Source organism: Balearica regulorum, chromosome 2 (assembly GCF_011004875.1).
Source record: "Balearica regulorum gibbericeps isolate bBalReg1 chromosome 2, bBalReg1.pri, whole genome shotgun sequence".
In the NCBI taxonomy this organism is placed as follows: domain Eukaryota; kingdom Metazoa; phylum Chordata; class Aves; order Gruiformes; family Gruidae; genus Balearica; species Balearica regulorum.
This window is the reverse complement of record NC_046185.1, coordinates 95,608,329-95,630,080: the sequence shown is the minus strand read 5'-3', so window position 1 is coordinate 95,630,080 and position 21,752 is coordinate 95,608,329. Positions and strand designations below refer to the sequence as shown.

At 43.6% G+C, this 21,752-nt stretch overlaps 1 protein-coding gene across 1 annotated transcript in view; it reads right to left on the bottom strand.

Annotated features, from left to right (window-relative positions):
• Positions 1-21,752, bottom strand: part of RREB1 (ras responsive element binding protein 1) — a 126,317-nt gene that overhangs the window by 38,506 nt on the left and 66,059 nt on the right. The window contains 2 exon segments of the mRNA XM_075744968.1: positions 2,745-2,884; positions 4,063-4,207. Coding sequence (XP_075601083.1) covers positions 2,745-2,884; positions 4,063-4,207 — 285 coding nt within the window.

Genomic DNA, 21,752 nt, shown 5'->3' with positions numbered 1-21,752 from the left:
ATTTACACAACAGCCCCGCAGTGGCAGGATGAGAAGACCCCAAGGAAGCTAGGCAGAAGCTCCTGCCCACCCCAGCACGTTGGTGCTGCTGGGGATGCACCCCTGAAGGGAGGCTGGTACCACCATCAAGGCAATGCATGTTGGTGCATCGCTCCAGAGCTGATGTCTGCAATAATTTTTACACTAACTATTGGGGGAGCAGAAAGGAGCCAGATGTTTGCCCTCTGGTTTACAAAGAAAGGCACAGCTAGGCAAATTGAGCATCACTTATTTTTGGTAGTGACACAACAGTTTGTGCTGGGCTACCTAAAGCGATAGCTGCAAACCAACTGCCAGATCCAGAGCATCTGGCTCTCGGATGCGCAACATCCGGTACCCGCTTCACAGAAGTCCTGATCGAGTGACTCCACTTTTACAATACTGGCAATAAAAACAGACCGAGCGTGTTCTGCTCCCTGCTCTTTACTCATAACACAGCTGCTGTGCTTTTTTGTTTGTCTGAACTTTGTTTAAGGAGAGTTCTTCCTCCTTGTCTTCTATAACAGGGAAACACCATGATTTGATGAACACCTTCTAACATTTTGCAGTTTGCTCTCCTGCCACAAGCATACCCATACACACCATGCCTCCTGCTCTGATGCTCTAGCAAAATATTTTCTTCATCTCTTTCACTCAAAAACCCCCACCCCTAAGCCTCACCAAGAGGAATCATTCCGGTCTGATGAACTCAGGACTGAGAATAGCGTGCCATATTCAGTGTATCTTGTTGAATCCTACTGTCTTGCAGAACCCTGGGAACCAGAGGATTACAGCCCCTGCCTGCCAAGGATTTTAACCCATTTCCTTTGGGATGAAAAGAGGCACCTTAACATCAGCCCAGACTGCTCTACTTACCAGAGGATTTTCTGCTAGGTTGGGCCAAGCAGACAGTGCCATTTGACTTGTCTAGACCAGGACAACAGGTGTGTTTTAAACCAGATAGGCAGGGCAAGTTGCATTTAAATATGCTAGCTGACCACAGCTTCCTTGTCCTGCCCTATCTCCACTGACACATCTTAAATTGCTAAAGCAAATATTGACAAAAGCCCCCTTACCATCTTCTACACAAGCCCAAAAGGCCAGCATCCCAGCACCAGCCTTAACTCATGCCCACAGAGCTTGACAATCATGGCTTTGATTTAAGGAGACATTCTAGTCTTTGTTGCTCAACACAATCAAGGGTAGCAAAATCCATTTCAGGAGAATATTATCCAAAAGCAAGTCTCCCAATTGTAGAAAGAGAGTTGCATGAAGAGCAACAGCATGTTTGCACAGCCAGTGTGTCTTTTTGCCGTGCCGCAGCAGCCTGTAAAGCTGCCACGCTAGAAGGGCAGTGATTCTGTTCATCACTCAAAGCAAGAGAATCCACCTCTCTACTCAGGTCCATGGTGTATAACTTTGCAAAGAGGTCATATCTTCGCAGAAGCTTCAAAATGAGGTTAATGCCAGGATAAGCCTAATATGATAGCCTCTTTCTCTAAAGCGTAAAGTGTATGGCAAAATTATCTCAGACTCCCTTTTGCAGGGGTTGCAGAGCTCTTACCAGAGACAAACTGTTTCAGTTGTTCTTTATAATGAAAATTTACTTCATTTACTTCAGAAACAGCAAACTGCATTTAATTAACTACTATCTGCTGGACAAAGCGTAATAAAGAGCTTTCCAACACCTTTTCCCAATAACTGCAGCATTTACAATGCCTTGAAAATGGTTTTACACATATTTACCACAGTTTTCTAATTTTTTAAAAAATGGAAAATTTAACAGAATGAATCCCATTTAATAGAATGGGATGGCTCTGCTTCATGCCATCTATTAAGACACTGTATTCAGGAGAGAGTGCTGACCCTTCAAGATGCTGAATTATGTACCCTTCCAAAAAGATGATTAGAGTCCGACATCCAAAATTAAGCTTAAAACACTGACAAGCTTCTGCAAAAGGCCAATCTCCTTTCCTAAAATAGCAGCTTTTCTACATGTTTAAACTAGACTTGGAATATCTCTTTTATATCTTCACATATCTGGCTCTACATTTTTCTATGGTAAAAACAGGAAATAAAAAAGTATCAGGAGTCCCAGGGGCAATTACTTGAACCAAAACACAACACTAAAGCACCTTCCCAAACAATTAATATCTAATTTTTCCTTATTAAGAGAAGCTGATTTAAGCCAAAATCCACATCATTCCCTAACCTCAACAGGCAGAAAAGCAGAACACATTTTATTGAAAGTCTGGAACCAGAAACTCATCTATCTTCCCTCTCTCCCAGGACAGACAACAAAATTTTTCTATCCAGCTGCCACCTTCTCTCCAAGCAGAATATTCTCATAGGTTGGTACCTGAATACTTTTATCTAGTTTTACTTCATGTTTTAGGCATCTTTAGTTTAACTTGTTAAAATTTTGCAATGTTGGCATTTTACAGTTTTATGAAACAACAGTGATGGGTTTGGAGGGGAGGAAGGCATGCTTTAATTTCTTCTAAAAACATTCCCAGCTATTAACTGGCAAGATTTCCTGTATTTGCAAAAAATAATAAAATTAAGCACCCTGGTGACATAAGATGAGGCAGAAACGTTTAAAAACCTGTTCAGAATCACAAAGGGGGGAAGTTAACAGTGCAGGGGGCTGAACGGTTTCTGCCCCTCCCCAGTAGGCTCTCTCAGGCCATCTGGTGAGCAGAAACACTTTCAGGACTATTTCTTACCTCAGTGAATTATCTGGATGTGTCTCCATGTGGGACTCCAGCCCATACTTGCAAAAAAACTCTTTGAAACACACTGGACAACGATAAATTTCCTCCTCAGCCTTCTTATCCCCTTCACCGGAGTGACCATCCTCGACAACCTTCAGAGAGAGGGGGAAAAAAACCTCACTAGACCAAATTTTAAGCAACAAACCAAACATGCAATCCATTTGAAGTCCTTCTCTTAAAAAAAAAAAGCAGCAGGCTTCATCCGTAACTTTGCTGCAGGCGACCAGAGATGACTCATTTCAGCATTACAGAGGGTGAGCGACAGAGCCTCTGCGCGCGTGTGTGAGAATGTGCACGACGGAAAAGGAGGCTCAGTAGGACATGAAGCGTGCAGCTAAGTCACGGATACATGAAGTCTAATGAGAAACTGCAATCTGAACAACTTATAAACCCATATGTTTATACACCACTGGACTAGCATTCCTCCCCCTTCGGAAAACCAGGCGAGCTGTCAGCTTCAATTATTTATGCCACTGCAATACTGCCAACTCCTGACTCAAGTGGTCCAGGGAAAAGGAATGAATTTCTGCATGTTTTGTATAGCCCTCTTCTGATTACAGGGAGAAAAGCATGCACAGAAACAAGGGATACTGAGCTAAATGGAACTGCTACTAGCTTGCCATTTAGAGATAATAAGTGGAAAGGGTCGAGTTAAGTTTGGCAGCCACCACACATTTTGTATAAATGACTGAAATACACTAAAGTATTTCATAAACAAAACCATAATGGAAATGTCTAGCCTTCAAATAAATATTTTCTGGTTGTTCTTGCAACTCCAATAATGCAGGATTATGCTACTGTGAAAGGGAAATGTACTACAGATTTTTTTTTTTTCTCCAGATTAAGACAAAAAAAGACTTAAGCTCTTGCTGCTTTTGAAGTAAACTTAAAAGTTCAATCACTATCCTGCAAAGTATTATGAAGTAAATGGGAGGAAAAAAAACACTAGGGGAAAAGCTGCAGTAGTGAAAGAATAGTTCATTCTCTTGTCATCCAACATCAATTATCTAATAGAAATCATAAGCAAATCGAAAAATTTAAACAATAAAGAATTTTAAGAAATTGAATTATTTGAATCTCTGAAATTAGAAATTCATTTTCAATCTCAGACAACAGTGTTGGCTACACAGGAAAAGCATGGCATCTTAAAATATGTACAGGGCTGTAACAAGACTACATTTTAATATTTCTATGCTGATTGGATGAACACAACAGCTGACAATTTAGGAGGTAGCCAGGAAAGTCTTTTGCTTCGTGCCCCGTAAAGAACCTTTTTTGCAGGTGTCCTCTCCTCTCTGTCCATCTCAGCATCATGACTAAACTTCCGTTTTGAAGATAACCGCCTGCGCTTCAGTGGCGACGGGGGAGTTATGCTCGCTGTGCTGTTCGGATCCTTCTCGTGAATCTTCATGTGCCTGAGCAGGAGGGAGAAAAAGACACTGTCAGCGGGCAAATCAGGGCAGAAAGTCCACGTAAATTTTAATGCCAACATCACTTCTAAAGTTTGCCTTTAAAGGATACCAGCATAGATCCCATAAATCGGACTGAGCTGAAAAACAGCTGGGACATGATCCAGTGTGGGCCCCTTGCTGCACTCAGGACCATGCAGGGCTGCGGCAGGGGGCCCGGCAGCTCTCCCCCATGCCCTGACCCACAGCACGGCACTCGCCCTGCTACCATCCAGCCCCATGAACACCATGCCCGTCCCCCAACATTCAAGAGGCCCTGCTTCTGCCTCATACTGCACAGTAATCTCCACACTCAGCCTACCAGACTTGTGGTGGTGTAGTAAGTAAAAGCCTGCAGCTTAGCATCCACTTCTCTCAGTGCAAGAACAGTGTCCCATCTTCAGCTGGCTCTCCGTTTAGAGTTTCAGACAGTACCCTAAATGGATCGGTATATGCCAACCTCAGAGCAACACTTCTTAAATACAATTGTTTCCTTCTCATCTTTAACACATGGGTGCATCCCAATATCAAATTTCAATTGCAGCTTTGAAGTCAAGATCTGTCTGGTCACACTGCTAAGCTGCAGCAGGTATGGCTTGCAAAACTCTGTGTTACCAAAGCATGTTCACAAACCTGCTTCCCATGAATACAACTACTTCTTGTCACAAAGATACTGGAAAAGGAGAGGGACAAGATAGCTCAGGAAGCAATCTCATGAGTATCTCTATACCTGGCCCGCTTGTCTCTTGGTTTTCTATATTTGCAACCTGAGGAAGACACTGTCGTCTCGTTCTGGGGAATTGCTCCTGTGCTTCTTTTTCTGAGTACTAAAAACTCAAATTGTAAATTTTCTTTCTTTAAAAAAATGTAGGGCCTTTAGACTCACTTCATCTTTAGAGTGTTTTTGGAAAAAATCAAACTTAGGCTTCTACATGCAATAGAAATTTTTGCTTACAATAGGTAAAAATGGGAGTCCAGCAGAGAGTTCCTCTTTGTCCATATGACTGACTTCAAAACAGCACAAGGGAGACAATGTTAATGGCATTTGGGCACATCCTTCAGAAGTCACACCCCCAATTCAGCTCAGGACCGTGCCATTTAACTCAACTGCACATTATCATGTTCAAACATGAGTGAATGTTGTAACTTAGACCAGTCTCATATGTCCTCATAACTGCTTGGGTATTATGACATAAAATCCATTTTAGTTTTGGATGCCAAGGGCATGATGCTTCAAGACAACACACTGGACCAAACTGACCCACAGGCAGACTCCACTGGAGCTGCTGGGAGGACTGTCTCCTCACACGCTTTTTTTAAACATTTCCTTTTACAATCTCTGAACCTTTAAAATAAAAAAGGCATCTAAATTACCATCTCAAACTACAGCCAGGCTCCTGAGGCTCTTATGTAGGAACAGTCTCAAGCCAAAAGTACCACATGTACCAGAAATGATGTGAGATTAAAATGGCTGTTCAGCTATTGCCTGCTTTCAACACCTGGCAAGGCTGGGACTGCTTGGGGGACCAGGTCAATGTGGGGAAAAATGTGTCTTCCTCAGCCCCCCAGTAACGCTCACTGGTCACACAAACAGTGGACTAGTGACACTTGTCAGTCACACTGTGGGAGGGAGGTTCAAGGAAGAGAGAGCATCTGTGTGCAGATGTGCCCAGCAGGTTGGGCACAGCATCACGGAAACGTTCCTGAATTTGTCTGACCTCTTTCCCTGCTGATCGCCTGACTGGGAGCAGAAGGAAGGTTGAAGCTCTGAGGGTTTGGCTCTCTACAGGTTTGACACGACCCAGGGAGAAGTCGGAGCACTGACACGGCCTCTGGAGTGCAGTGCACTCCTCTGCCCCACCACCACAGGCATCAAAGCTAACTGATTCACCTGCATGAATGCAGTGCTACCTGGTCTCATAAAATCTGCAGGGAAGGCATCTACTGGTATTGTACCACCTCATTGTCTGTATTCTTTTTTGGTATTTTTCTGTTTTTTCCCTTGTGGCACTAATCTAACTTTTCATGCCTAGCTAAGTCAATCCCAGAGCATCCTACGACTGATAAATCAACAGACTGAGGAGCAAGTTGCCTGTATTCATGCAAGAATAAGGGAGAAGAAACCAGTTATTTTTTCAAAGGGTTTCTGTCCACAATGGTTGAAGATAAAACTCAAAAAGCATCTGGGAACTACAAAACGCAGTATTCAATTGCACAGGCAAGCAAAACCTGGAAGGTAGTTTGTTGGTCTTTTTTTTTCTCCTTCTTTTTTTCTTTTTGGCAAAGACTGCTTTTCAGTTTCCATGAGCTCTTGAAAGTGAGATAGAGGCTTTTGCATGTGCCCGTCTGTCCCCCCACCCCAGACACACACATGACCTGCATGCTTAACCTTCTGGCAGCTTGGCTGAGGCATAGCTAGTATTACTTGGCCAGTTACTTTTCAGAGAGCTAGAGAGCAAAAGCAGTCAAGCTAAATCACATTCACCCAGAAAACAAACAACAAAAAAACCTGCTATGCATTAAGCATGGGACTTTTTGTTCCTATTTTCTTTTAAAGCCTCCTTTCTGCCAGTAACAAGTATGCAGAACTCCTGTTCAGTAGCTACCCATGCACAACAGCCTCCTCAGGGCTGAATTCTTTCCTCCTGCCATTTGTCCACCTGTTGAACTCCGCCTGTTTCGATGGAGCTGCTCCTACTTGAGTGCGATGGCACATCCCAGCGTACCAACAGGAGAAACTGCTGAGACCTCTAAGTTAGCGCCAGTCCAACCTGGCACCTCTGCCCGGCATGACCTAATGCATGCAAACACGCTGGCTCTGCAAGTCCAAAAGCAGGCCAGCCATGTTTTGCAATATAACGTACGCTAAGAAGGCAGGGCTTGCTAATGTGGGTGCAGCACCACAGTGACAGGGCTTTGCTACGTCTGGTATCAAAGTTGTCGGCTGCCCCCAGCTTGCAGTTCTCCGTTCTGCAACGTGCACGCTTTTGCCATGCCCTAAAAGCAAGAGCAGAATCCATACCCACAGCAAGGAATGCGGTAATTCCTTCATGTTTTAGTTTTGCATATTTGAAAGGAAGCAGCCTGAGCTATTGAGCTATAAACAGGAAGACACCCTGACTGCACCTTTGACTTTTACTGTGTAGGTCAAATATCACAGTGGCTGTGATAGCTCTCTGCGTGTGATCATTAAGGAAAAAGAAAAATCTGAAACCAAAGCAGCAGGTTCCAGAGTTCTCAAGGAGAGTCGCAACCTGTCCACATTACAGCCAGCAGGTTTGTTCCTTTGGCAGGTTGAGCAAGTTTCACTACATCAAGTCAAGGGTGGAGAGGAAAAAGATTACTAGAGCTACAGCCCAAGATAAGCGGGAAGATAAAGCTGAGCAGTACAAAGGATAGACACAATCTTCATCTCTCTCTTTTACTTTGCAACATGGATGTCATTCTGCCTTGAGAAAACATTTATCACCTCACTTGGGTTGAAGTGCAGCAGATGCCAAGTCACATCCATAACCTTTATTTTAAAGTTAAACACTCCCTTCACCAAGGCTTCTTTTACTTAAAATGTTTCCTAACTGGGGGGGGGGGGGGGGGGGGGGGGGGAAATATTTGTGTTGCCTTATCCTCCTTTAGAAGAGTTTGCCTTGATTAGATCTTACATATAACACTGAAAATGCTCAACCTCACTGTTTAGCCTGCCAAGATACAAGGAGAACAGGAACAAAGCTGTGCTTAGAAGTTATTTTCCCATTGTGACTATAACAACATATTTTGGCCTGACAACACTGGCATACTTTGAATACGAAAGCCAGGCTCATAAGTCAGCCTGGCTGTCAGCATCTTGCAATGATAAAGGAAAAAGATATGACATTCACCAGTTCCAAAAAATAAAGATAAACACTCAACACTTTAAGTGAAAATATAGTGAAAAAAAAAAAAAGGGCCGGCAAAATAAGCATATGCACAGAAATGCTCATATTCAGCCACAGATGCAGGTTACAGTAACATGTGCCAGCAGCTCTGAAGTGACCACTACTGCAGTTCAGAAGAGAGCCAGAGCCACAGTGGATGAAACTTGGTGGTTTTTTTCTAATTTAAATCAATGAATTGTGGCTCTGAGCCATCCTACAGAGCAAGCCCAGAACAGCAGACAAGCTCGGGAAGGTACAGAGCCCTGAAACCTGCACTTCTTATGGTGGTTATTAAGTCTCCACAGCACACATGCAAGTATGCATACACTTGGACAGTACTGAAGGTGGAACACTAAAATGGAACCACAATACACAGGATGAAAGGAAGGAGATAAAAATGTGAGCTTAATGCTAGGGAGGACTCACTTGCACTAAGTGCTAGCTAGCCTTGATTAACCTCTCAGAGAAAGTGGTGGAACTCTATTTAAAATGAGACCAGACAGAGAGCCAGAAGAATTTGCAAAGAATAATCCTGAAATGGAAAGAGGAAATTAAGTCTTTTCCAAACAAGGTCTGATCCACCTCTGAACTAAACTCTTAACGTCTAAGAACTGCTATGCAAAAAATGCAGATAACTTGCTACACACTGTTCTTTTCACAGCACAGCTGTATGTGAAAAAACGCTCCTCGCAATCTCTTCCCTCCCCCCCCCCGCACAAGGAATTTCACAGGTGAGCCAAGAGGATCCAACTGTGCTATGACTGTGTGCCAGTCAGCCCTCCTGACAAAATCACATTTTTCAAGTGCTTGACTGCCTTCCATTCCATCCTCCCAGTGAGAATCACCTTCCGCTTCCCCTCTTCTGCCACAACTTTCCTCTTCCCTCTAACTGTCACGTGAACAGGATGACTAAAAAGATACTGCACGAGAATTCCCCCAGCTTCTTTCCTTTTTTTTTTTTATTTTTTAAAACAAATGGGCAGAAAATGTTTTCAACCCCACACTGTAATGCCGAGTGTGATTTCAGAAGAGTGAATATTCCACCAGAACGGTAGCAAGTGAATACTTTGCTACTTTACATTGAAGGAGAGACTTCTGCAATAATAAAACAAATGCGGAGCTCAAGTGCCTTACTCCTTTTCTCCCGGTGGCTGGTGTTGGAATCAGTGCCTAAGGGAGGTGACTCATAGGAGACAAAAAAAAAGAAAAGAAAGAAAAAAAAAAAAGAGCATGTGTCCTACTGAAGTGACATGCAGCTCCCTGCTGGTCACATCCCAGTCTTTACTGCATCTCCAAAAAGGGCCTGCTGTTATTTTCTTAATGCCGAGAGGATTTGCATGTTGATCATATAAGCTTTCTGGAGGTCTCGAAACAGGCAGCCTACAGCTTCAATGCCAAAAACCAGAACGTGGGCAGGTTTTGACTGGCTGGCTCAAGGCTAGAACGAGGAGTCAAAGCATCCTGAAAGAGGCAACTGCAAGCAAGATGCAGCTGCTCCCAGCTCCGGGTCCCACTGAATTATGAACAAAACCAGGAGCTCCTGCTTTGCATGCAGATAACCTGATCAGCGCCACTTTGGCTCTTGGAAAGGAAGCATCCCTCAGCATGCGTGGGAATCCCTCACCTCTGACTCTGGGGAGAAAAACCACACCGTAGCTGCACCCTGGGTTTCCACGGCTGCTGATGTGCTCCACATCCCTAAGAGAAAGGGCCTGCCTAGCATGCAGACCCAGGCAAAAGGGAGGTGTGGAACAAAAGGGTGTACCTGCAGCCTCTGAGCAGGGTCCAGGGTTAAATCTCTCCCTTATAACTATGGCAGCACAAGCACTGCTGGCTTTCAGTCAAGAGGTTTTATGCCAGGTAGGTCTGATTAGAAGGAGCAGCATGTCAGAGGGGGAGCAGCAGGCAATTTCACTGAGGCCTGGTTGGAAAGTCCAGCATCTAAATCAAGATTAATTCTTGAGAGCAGGATCCAGTGCATGTATAAACACCCTCCTCCTCCCTCATGTCTCCACGCCTGTGGAAATGCGATGGGGAGGCCAATGAATCCAGGCATTATCAGTCCAGAAAGATCATCTGACAGTATCAAGTTCAGGTTCTGGCTTCATAGCCCACATATTATTCTAAGTTTCTCCACTTTACCACTAGATGTACCCTATACTCTACTGTATTGCACAGGGCTGTTCCTCAATTCCCTCGTGATTTCTGAGCAGTTTGATCCCAAAATCAAGGGGATGATACTCATACCTCTGATGCTTATCTAAAGACAAGGGAGCCACACATCCAACCATTCAGAGATTAAGAATAAAAACCAGTGCTTTCCATCCTTCACCTTATTTAAAATATACCTTTTTTTTTTCTTTTCTCCAACATAAAGAGTTACTCAAGTTCACCAAGCTGGTCTGGGAAGGACTGAGCTGGTCAGATCCCTAAGAACAACGTAGCTGATACAATTGCTGTACCTCTTCCATTGTTTTCTTCCCTGAGATCTTTAACTTGCATTGCTACTGTCAAATAACAATAAATAATCTCCAAAGGATCAAAACCCTACTAATCTACAGTAAAGAAAAAGCATATCATTCAGAACATGACCAAACATCTCTGGTAAAAAAAGAAAAGGTCTGCTTTGTCTAAACTTCAACTTCGTGCCACTGTATCAGAACCAACAAGAGGGCAAGGTGCATCCAAGACAGATTGAAATTTGGACCATGACATTCTCCAGGCCCCACGGAATGAAAAATGGCTCACAGAATAAGAGAAGACAGCCTTCAAAATTACACTAACATCTCTTTTGGGAGATTTCTAAGTCACATAATCTTTGGCACTTTTTTAATTTTCATTCTGCTTAACAAATGTTACTTCAGCCCAAATTGTCTAGAAATGTAGGAAAACACAGGGACCTCCTCTTCAAAGCTTCTGCCATTTGACATGCATGGGAAGTAAATCTTAAACAGCAAATGAAGCAGCAGCATTTTTTGGAGCAATCGCTTAATATACTGCCGCTAACCCTCTCCTTAAGAGTCTCGTGAATATGACCAGAACTTAAGTCAAATGTGCAGTAACATTATACCCTTGGGTTAAAGAGTTTAGTCATTTGTTTGTTTGTTAAAACATGTAGAGAATCTGTATTGACAATGTATTTCCCGTGCTAATTACCAACATCACCCACTTAAGAGAGCAATCCACTCAGCCCTTGCCAGTTGTAATCACAGGAACCAGAACGATGCAGGTAATTTTGCAAATCAGACACAGTATGTTCTTGGAAGAGTTTCTGTTTCATTTGCTACTTGTATCCTCAAAAAACCCCAAAATGACCCAAAAAGCCCTCAGACACCAATGCACACTTCACAGCAAGTCAAGAGACACTGGAATACCAAAAACTCAACCATTTGGGAAACGCCCTCTTATAACTACGAAGAGATCTCAAAACAAATTACAAGTACCACCAAATATTCTAGTGGTAACCAGCATTGAATGCTAGCATGGGATAAACAAAGAGAAGCTGAACAGCAAGAAATCTCCATGGCTATGCTAGTAAGAAGCCATTGCAACGCATGCAGTGAAAGAGTAGAGTGCAGCGAACAGGTCCCGGGACAGATCAGATTGGGAAGCGCTGACTCATTTTAGCCACATGTCTGCAACCAGGCACGGCAGGAGATCCCCCCAGCTAGCACTCCCCAGGGCACCCAGGTGCCACAATCTTGCTGGCGCAGCAGCATGGCTCATTATCCTCATGGCGGGCCCCAGTGCTTATTAGCTCTCTGTCTATCGGAGCTAACAGGGCCCCCACGAGGCTCCCTGCACAGCAGCATGTGGCAGCCTGCGGGTGTAGCAGCCCCCTTGGCATCCCCCTGGGAATCGCTGCAGCCTGCAGTACCGCAGAGACGTGCCGTAAGCATCCCCCCAAGTTCAAGTCTATCTCCCTGCGCAATGAGGTTCTCCCAGCAAAGCAAATATACCCTTACAGCGGGGTGGCAGACAGCATCATTAGGATGACATGAGCATTATTATTTAGATCCACCAAGACTAGCTGGGTGTGCTAAGGCTGCAAGAGCCGCCTGTGATTATGTTCAAATGACAGATTAGAAATCCCTTTCCAGTGCTACCAGGACAGTCTGCAAAGTTAACCAGTGCCGTGCAGCTGCCAATACATGATACCTAAGGATACACAATATGCACACATGCACACAAAGCATTTTGTGTTTTTAACCTTGAATAAAATTTTTCTTTGCTGCGAATAAAGGCAGGTTGCAAGCACGAGTGAAAGATACTGATCTACAAATCCAAAGGGGGGTGGTGGTGTGTGTTGTACCATTTCTGAGTAATTATGCTACATTCACGGATATTTAAGCAACTACTTGCTACGCAGAGTCAGCAAGTTCAAACAGGCTGAGATTGATACAAATGCATTCCCAGCTTGGCTCAAAGTTACTCCTGTTCTGTACCAGCAGCGTTGTCAGAACACCTCAAAGGAAAAAAAGGAGACAAATATTTGCCTGATGATGCTGTGACAGAGAAGTGATTCAAACCATGTCTCCAAAGCTAAAGCGTCCCAAAGGACTGCAAAAGAAAGCATTCGTTTGCAGTTTGCATCAACCCTTGCATAAGGGAGGGCAAAAGAGGAGGGAAATGCAGTGTGAGCTTCCCAGTATCATTTCACCAAACTGCCTGCCTGCAGTCTGTATTAAATTCAGAGCAGACCTACATTAACAATGCCAAACACTGCAAGGAGACTTCCAAGCCGTAAGAAACTCTTTCATAAGAGACAGTATTAAACAAGATCCCTCTGAGGCCCCTGCACTTCTTTAAACTTGGAGACAAAAGTTTATTAACAACAATAAAATTAATCAGGAATAAGATTTTTAGAAGTGTACCAAAACCTGGCCGGAACTGCTGTTCTGGTACATCCTGAACTGCTGTTTTCCTTCGTATGTTTGGACATTTGTGCTTTTCAGACACGTCCTTTAGTTATCATGGTATATAACCTTAGTCAATGACTTCATTGTTGATTTTTTTTAGGAAACTTCATGTTTAAAGAAAATAAGTGTTATTAGATGGTAAGGACAATTAAAGAAGTTTTAGATTTTAGCATCAGGAAAATATGGGGTGAGAAGAGAGCCAGAGAGAGAGAATATTAGAGACAGGATGTCAGAACGAGGAATAGTTTTATCCTTAAGAGCAAACACAGTTGAAGAAGTCCCAGGTACATCCTGCCTCCCCCCAAATCTGCACCCTTTTACCAACCAAGCAAACATGAGCCCCAGCTAATTCCCAGAACCAGGCAAAGCCCTCATGCAGTTGCTTCCCTCTCCCACACCACTGTTGAGCAATCCTGATGGCACACGGCACAGAACAACTTGCTGCGTCACACAGCTCAAGGAGGAAAAAATAGACGGCTACAGCAATGCTGGGGACGCTGCATGGAGGGAGCCGAATACCTCCCCCCCCAGCACACACATGCATGCAAACAAGGAAGCTGCACCAGATAAGAGAAGCATATCTTCGTTAAAGCAGGGTCTTCGCATCACCCCAGTATCAGCAGTCACCAAGTAACTCAAGGGGCAAGGAAGTAAGGGGTTATCACTGCACACACACAACTTGTGCAAACTTTTCCCAGTGCTGAGGAACGCATCCTAGCAAAAGGGGTTTCACGTGCTCAGGCCATTTCCTCTCCTGTTCCTGAACATGTGGTCCTCCTTCCTCACTAGTGGTGATCTCACAGCATTCCCCCGCTGAGCAGAGAAGCACTAGGAAAAGGTTTCACATCTTGTTACAAGTCTGTTTAGTCAAGTGTAGTAGCTGGAAACAGAAGTCCCCACAAAACTTGTCCTACTTTAGAGGAGTTTGGGAACTTATGCCCTCAAGTGAAATTAATTTTGGTGCAGTTCATAATATGGATTGCCCTACTCTCCTTAGCCTCAGTTTGAAACTGTTAAGAATGATGACACGTTGAGGTAGCTTGATGTCAAAAATGAGCCAAGCAGAAGTTGTACACCTCCTCTATTTTAAGAAGACTTTTAAGACATCTTTCCATGCGAAACACTGGAGAGCTGACTCTGAGGATTTACCAAAAAAATCACTGAGAGTGTTCAGAAAACTTCAGCTAAGAGGACAGCCTGAAGAACTCAGCATATCTATAGATGCCCTCAAGAAAGAGAAAGCAGTGTTTGCATATTGTGTGCTATTTACCAGCTGTGTAATGGCACTACTACTTTATAGACAGTGTCTTTGCCTAAGCTGTGTGCATCATGCAGGTGAGCATCATGGCTCAAAAAACTAACTGAAAGGCCCTGGCTAAGCCCAAAGATTGCCCTCACTGTTTTTTACAGCTTGATTAGATTCCCCAAATGCTGACAATCTACTGTTAACAAATAGCCTATTTTTAAAAGAGGGGAGAAAAGAAAGAGGAAAAAACCTGCTGACCCTGAGAGGGGGGTACGTTCTGCAGTTTGCTGGTTCCAGCATGCTGAACGAGAACAGGTTGAACAGGTTAGATACTGGGGGGAGAAAAGGTAAAGCTGGAAGACGTACATTAAAGGTGGAACGACAGCAACCACAAATGCAGTTTGAGATAGACTTTTTCCTCATTCTTGTCGGTACTTGGCCCAGGAGTCTTTTCAGACAACAGTAGGAACTGAGCAAACACACATTCATTAGAGAAGTGATGCAAGTATTTCTGACATGCACGCATAACAGGCTGAGCAAAGATTACCTTAACATACAAACTCTCCCAGAAAACTTTCTCACCACCAGAATTTTCAACACAGAATCTTCCAAGTTAGAAGACAAACCACCAACCAAAATGCCAACAAAACAACTCGTTACTTGTTAACCTTGAGAGCTAACATCTCCCAAGAATTGCATTAATGGCAGGCTTATGGCAAAGGACTAAAAGCACCTCAACTCCCCGCAAAGATTGCCTGGATTTTCTAGTGCTTGCTAGGTTAAGGCTTGTATTTATTTTGTAGCTCTTCAAGGTGAGAAAGGGAGGTAACATCCCTGAGAATACTAAACCTTCAGAGGAGGTGATGTCCCTGAAAGGGTGCTTGTGCGGAAAGATCAAGGCCTCTCCGACTAGAGTCTAATCTGTCAAGTGGCTTGTGCTCATTTGAACTGTGACATGGGCAACAAAGCAGCACTAAGCTACGCTCAATACGCTCTGTTATACAGAGATTTATGTTATTGCTCGTGAGGAGGGTGGTATTACTCTGCTATGTCAGACCACCTTCCCCTTGGCACAAGTCGCATCAGAAATCTAAACTTACTGAGAACTGCGCATCCCCTATTTTTGCCTGCAGAAAACAACAAAAAAAACCCAAAAAACAACACAGCCTTACAAAGCACAAGATCAGATTTAGCTATTACTTAAAGGCAACACATGCAAAATCTAGGACTGAAAAGCACACTGAAGTCTTTCTTATGTTTAGGTACTGAAGAGCTCTGGAGATGCAAGTATAACGTTCCTCATTGTGTACGCTTCGCTTCTCAAGAACAATGGAGCTAATTAAGGTCAGCGTATAAATCTTAACTCTGCACTTCCTTGCTTCGCTTGATTCTAATCAGATCTCAGCATTTGTGTTTTTGTGTTAACTTCCTTTGCTGTTCTTTAATGATAACTGAAGAGGGATACTGTCCAAGGCTACTAGCAGCATGTAACACATCTGAAACCATGGCATCTCCTTTCAGCTCTCACAGCTCACAAAGGGTCTGTGGCACAAGAGCTCCTTCAGAGTCTCTTACCACTGAAGATATCCATGGAGGGGTTTTTTTGGAGCACCCTATTTATATGTCATGTGAATTAAATACAAGTTTGTATAAAGTCTTTGCAAAAGATGAGCAATCTACTCAGCAACAGTGAGACAGACAAAAGTTTCTGTCTGGGACCATTAAAAATACTGTAGTCTTCTAAGTCTCATCAAAGACACAGAGAAACAAACTCTTACTGCTATACTGTTGTTGAACAAGCCTGACTTTTTCTTTCTTTTTTTTTAATCTTCTTCAAAACATGGGGATCCCAGCAGAATACCAAACATTTACTCTGGATATATCTGCTGATAGGATAAAGACCAAAAAAACCTTCTCTCCACCTATTTCCCAATCCTTACTTACAAAATGTATTAGCAAAAATGTAAGAAATTTTTTTATTGCAAAGAAAACCAAAACAGGTATCGCATCTCACTTGTCTCCTACAACTAGAGTTATCAATTACTAGAGGCAGAAATTAGTCCTTCGTTTTGTTATCCCTGCTGAAGAAACAGGGCACTTGCATTTGCTGAAGCGTATCTTTCACTAGCATGCTGACAGTGATTAAATCATCCCTCACATATACGGAATGGATTTGAAAGCCTGTAATACACCCTGCTTCTTCATATTTAAGAGCACTGCCTACCAATTACTACATTGAAATAAAAGCTCCTTAGGAGATGACCAAAGAGACATTTCTATTGTGCAAAACAATAAGAGAAGGCCTTTTCACACGCATGAAGTGTCAATCATTTTCAGCTTGGAGAGTTCCTTGGCTATTTGTTTTTAGCTTCAAGATCTTGTATGCTCAGTTTTTCAAAGCTACCCAATGTGTAACACCAAATTTCCACTTGGCCATCTTTGCAAACCACCAGAAACCAAACCCTGTTCTAACAAGGCAGTTCCTGACCTCTTCTGGAAAAAAAAAAAAAAAAAAGCAGCTCATCATCACATTCGGCTATGCTCTTTCTCCAAAATCTCCCATCTTAAGCAAATGCCAGACTGCACGTGCTAGACTGCAGAGATCCTATTTGTACTTAGAGGCTGGGCATTGTTACTGCACTGCACCCTACAAAGCACACACAACGTACTGGAAGCGGGCCAACGCCATAAATAACACAGGACCAGTTCACAGGTGGAATGCAGGGAGAGGATGGATTCAGCCAGATCTTGAGGGGACACTGCCTACTGGCTGTTTGCAAAGTCACAAGCTGCCTGTACACATGCCTGCCCAACACACACAGATCCGTGTTAAAGAGAGCGGGGAAGTCATGAAAGCACATGCATCTCAACCCCTGTGCCTTTATCAGGATCCAACACTCATCTTCCAACCAGCACGTCACAATCTTCACCAAGCGTCGCTCTTCATTTGCCAGTGAAGACGGCCAGCGAAAACATCAAAATTCACAGGTTACCCTGCAGCACGTGCGTTTTCTATCTTTCTCAAAAAATTCATTCAGCAACATATACACACACAAGTGTTGTTTAAAAAAAGACTTAATCTGAACATCAGAATAGTACCATACCTTGATTAAAAACAGCTATTTGTCCCTCCACAGTGCATTAAAAAGAGAAGTTTGGGAAAATTATCTAGCACTGAAAATAAGATTGAGAATTAAAGTGCCTTCTTAATTAAAAGAAGAAATACCTTCTTTGATAGGACCCTTTGTAAGCCCGCTTCAAAGCATAGCTTCTGCGATCCAGATCTTCCAGTTTGAGTTTCAAAGACTTCTGCATGTGGTTGTTGCATGTGGTGTTTCGCATGTGCCAAAAAAATAAAAAATCCCCAAACTTTGAGACCTGTTCCTGAGATGGTGCATAAACAGCCTACAAGTACCTAAGCTGGATGTAAATAAAAAGGCATTATGAAGAATTTTGCTAGGTATGGAGTAAGGGGTGGAAGGAGAGAAAGAAGGTAGATACCTGTGATGTTTTGGTTTCATATGAAACACTTCAGTTAGTTTGCATTACCGCACTTATATGGACAGTCTGGTGAACATCAGCTGTGGACACTGCAGCTTCGTTTACCAAACTGGGGAAGCTGTGGCTGAAATACATATATCATGCCTTTAGCCTTTTCAGACTTGCCACAGAGCGTTTAATAGCTACCCATTGGAAACTGGTGGGAAGGTTATTTCTCGCCCCCCTTCTGGCATTTATATCCTATTAACATTTTCAAGTTGCATAGAGAGCATGTCTTTGGCAGGGAGGAAAATGCGAGTTTAAAGTGATAGGCACAGACAGTCCTTGGTCACAGAAATGGAAAAGGAGCCGTTGGCAAAGTCTCCTACCCACAAAGGAAACCCTTTTGGAGCAAGTGGAGGCATCACCCTTCCCCCTGAAGCCTGATGCATGTTCTACTGGAATGCACCACAGTAAGTCAAGCAAAGACTTTTCTTAACCTCAAGGTCCCTTGCTAAAGCTTACACACCGCCACCACCACCACCACTAAAACCCACAGCAGCCGCCTAATTCCTCCATCTGCATTTCGGGGAGATGCAGCGGAGGAGATGGAGTAAGAGGCCTGCCACCTCCTATTTGGTGGCAGAGTCTAGACCCAAAAGGGCTCCTCAGAGTTGGCACTATTTGTAGATAAACTCGCTAGGGAGCTACCATGACAGTACAGATGGAAAGCCTTTGGAAAGGTTTTAGTAATTGCAATCTATCGATTTGAGACACTACTTTGGAAATCCTCAGCTCTTTCAGAGCTACAGAAAACTCTTTATGCACACACACCCTCCTTCCACACAGTTTATGCTCCTGCTGGGGATCTGAGAATACTCAACTTTAATTAACTATGACCGAGAGAAAGCCATAGTGTCTGTGTCTCTAGCATAAAAGTGTGAGGATTAGCATATCCTAAATTGCAGATTTTCTCAGGTACTGATCATCACAGTTCCATTCCAGGAATTTGGAGCTTAAAATTACTATGATCTAACTCCTTCCTCCAAATTCCTAAAAATCCCGAAGAAAACCATCCTCCAAAATGGTCCCTGATGCTAGAAGGCTTGTTATTTCCAACAAGACTTGCTCTTTCCAGTACTGGTCAAAAAGAAATCTCTGTAAAAAACTCAGCATTGCCTCCAGCTTTCCTCCTCCAGAGCAATTCCGGTTCCTGATATGAGACACTGATGAATCTCCCTGTTACCGTACCAGATCGCAACAGCCCTCTCCAAACAGAAGGAGCAGCACTGATACAGTTAGCTTGATGGCACATTCAGAAGAATGAGAAAATCAGTTTTTTGTGCTGGACATCAAGCACTCTCCAGAGACCTTTGCTCTCTCCAACAGCAACTGTCCCCACAGGAGGCTCAGGCCACTCCTGAGCAGTCTGGCAACTCTAAGAGAATTTGCTGAGATGCCTTGGGGCTCACAGTTCCCTGTTGAAAATCCTGGCCAAGAGTCACCCTGCTCAGAAAAGGAAGCAGGTTTTAACCTTTTTCTGAATGGTGCTGCACAAGAGAACGTTCCCCCTCCACCCCTGTCTGCTGTGCCCATTCAACTTGACTTGTTGACAAGGAGCCAAGGAGCACAACAAAAAGAAACCGGACTTTGAGAGGCTATGACTCATTTACAAATGAAGTGTTTTATGTATTGTGGGAGTCAGGAAGGGCAGCATCAATTTAACAGGTAAAGAGTGTATGCAACACCCCAACACAGCTAGACTTACCCAGAAAAGAGATGGGCAGAAAAGAGTATTCCCACTCCACAAAAAGTCCGTCTATTGCATAAAAGTTTTGCCCACATGCAATAGCCAAAAAAGCAACCAAAACTCATTCCCTCCTCTGCTCAGCTGAATGTCTAATGACCTGGCTGCTATGAGGTGGAAAAATGGATCAGAAATTTCATCCTGTGCCGGAACAATAATACGCACTCCTATGGCACAATATTTCCCTTGACAAAACCATTTTGTTGGACTTTTTCCCCCTAACAGGTCTTTTAAAAATCTGGATTAAAAAAATACACAGTTAAATAACAGCCAGAACAAGGTAGAGGGGGAGAAAGAGAAGAGAGGATGTACGTAGTATGTGCCTAGACGTTACTGGAAGACTAACTTCTTCCTCACCCCTCTCTCATGCACCAAGCTTATTTGATGTAAACGCAGTAATACTTGAGGAGGCTCCTGCAGGACCTTCACAAGTGATGTTGATTCTTCAGTAGCACATTCACAACTTTCTGCTAAGCCTACAACTTCTCTCTCTGATCCCACACTTTGTGTGATGCTACAGGGAAAGCACCATGCTGGCTACCAGGGGCACATTAGAAATCTTATTCTTTGCTGTTTTGGGCATGTATCTGTCACTACTTAGATACCGTAGCACAAAAATAGCGAACAATAAAAGAACTGTGCACAAAAGCAGAGAAAAATGGACTTGTATTATCATCCAGCTGGTGCAGAAGAACAGACACAGCACCACCACAAGCAAGGCCTGCGGGAGCTGCACACAAGGCAGGACCTGGCAAGCAGGTCCTTGCTCCGGGATCCTGAGGCAGAAACAGTTTTGGATGTGATGTGAGAGGCATTCAGCCACAGCATTGGCAGGCCATTGGACCTGATGCTACAGCTAAGTTTGAGATGCCTACAAAAGAATTTACTTCACATCATCTTAGACTAGAAATACCTGTTTCAGAAGGAGGTACCACAGGTACCCGGTGGGCAAAACAAACATCTTCCTTGTGAGTGTGTCATAGCACCAGATAGCAAATTTCATTTCACTTTGCATTTATCCTCATCTGCCTACTTGTACATTCACGCTTTCCACTTCAGCAACAGGATTCACTATTATAGTCTGTTATAGCAACAAGAAAAGGTTGCTGCAAAAAATTGGTGGCACAGTCCTGCCAACCACAATCCTCCTTTAGGAAAACTAGCCTGTTTCAGTGTGCTCAGGATCTTGCCCTGCCATGAGTCTGGGGTCACTTGTGGCAGTGCCACCAAGCTCAGTTAACAGGTTTCTGCAACGTCCCACAGAGCTGCTGTGTTGGGCTACACAAGAATGAGTCTTACAGAGCAGACAGGAACCTATCAAATGGAAAGAACTTTTAATAGGATGATTTTCCTTGCATGATCTTAGGTCCTTCTTAGTACAGTCAGTAAATACAGCACTTCATCCTAGTAACTTCAAGCAACATCTTGTTAAGAGAAAAATTTAAAACCCAACAATTTTCTCATCAGAAGGTTCTGATCTGTACTTACTTCTTTTGGGCAAGTCACTGATCCTGGCCATTCTGGCAAATTTGCTGCTAAGGCATGGTTAAGAGTTGCTATACAGGGAAACCCCCATAAGCAAAGGTGACTGCATTGACATCTGATAGGTCTGGAGTCAAGTCCCAGGGGAAGCCTCCCTTTCCTGCTTCTGGGAGAGGATGAGGAGATGCCTCATGAGCAAAAAGCCAAACAAACCACGCAAGGGTGCTTCAGCAAGCAGCTCGGGCTGAGGACCTGGACACAAGTGTCCGACCACCCCAGAGTCCCAGCACTGGTATTCACCCTTGGATGCTGACAGTGGCATCAGCTGCAACTCAGCAGCTGCCCTGCCTTCCTCACGGCAGACAGAGTAATGACGCAGTCTGGCAAACATGTGGCTCGCAACACCTCTGGTCAGGTGAGTCAGACTTGTGATTTATTCAATGCCCAAGGTGAGTATCTCCTCTGAATGTCTTTGTGTCTTTCCCTTCCCATTTTACATCTTCCTCTCTGCAACTCTCCCCAATTCCAATCAAGTATAAGTTATATAAGTATGGAATTATGAAACTGCATTCCCTCCTGTTTCTCCTCTGTTTTCATGTACCTGTTTAACCTGGACAATATGATACAGAAAAGGTAAAGCTGCAAGCGGCTACTGCTGCCTTTGTGT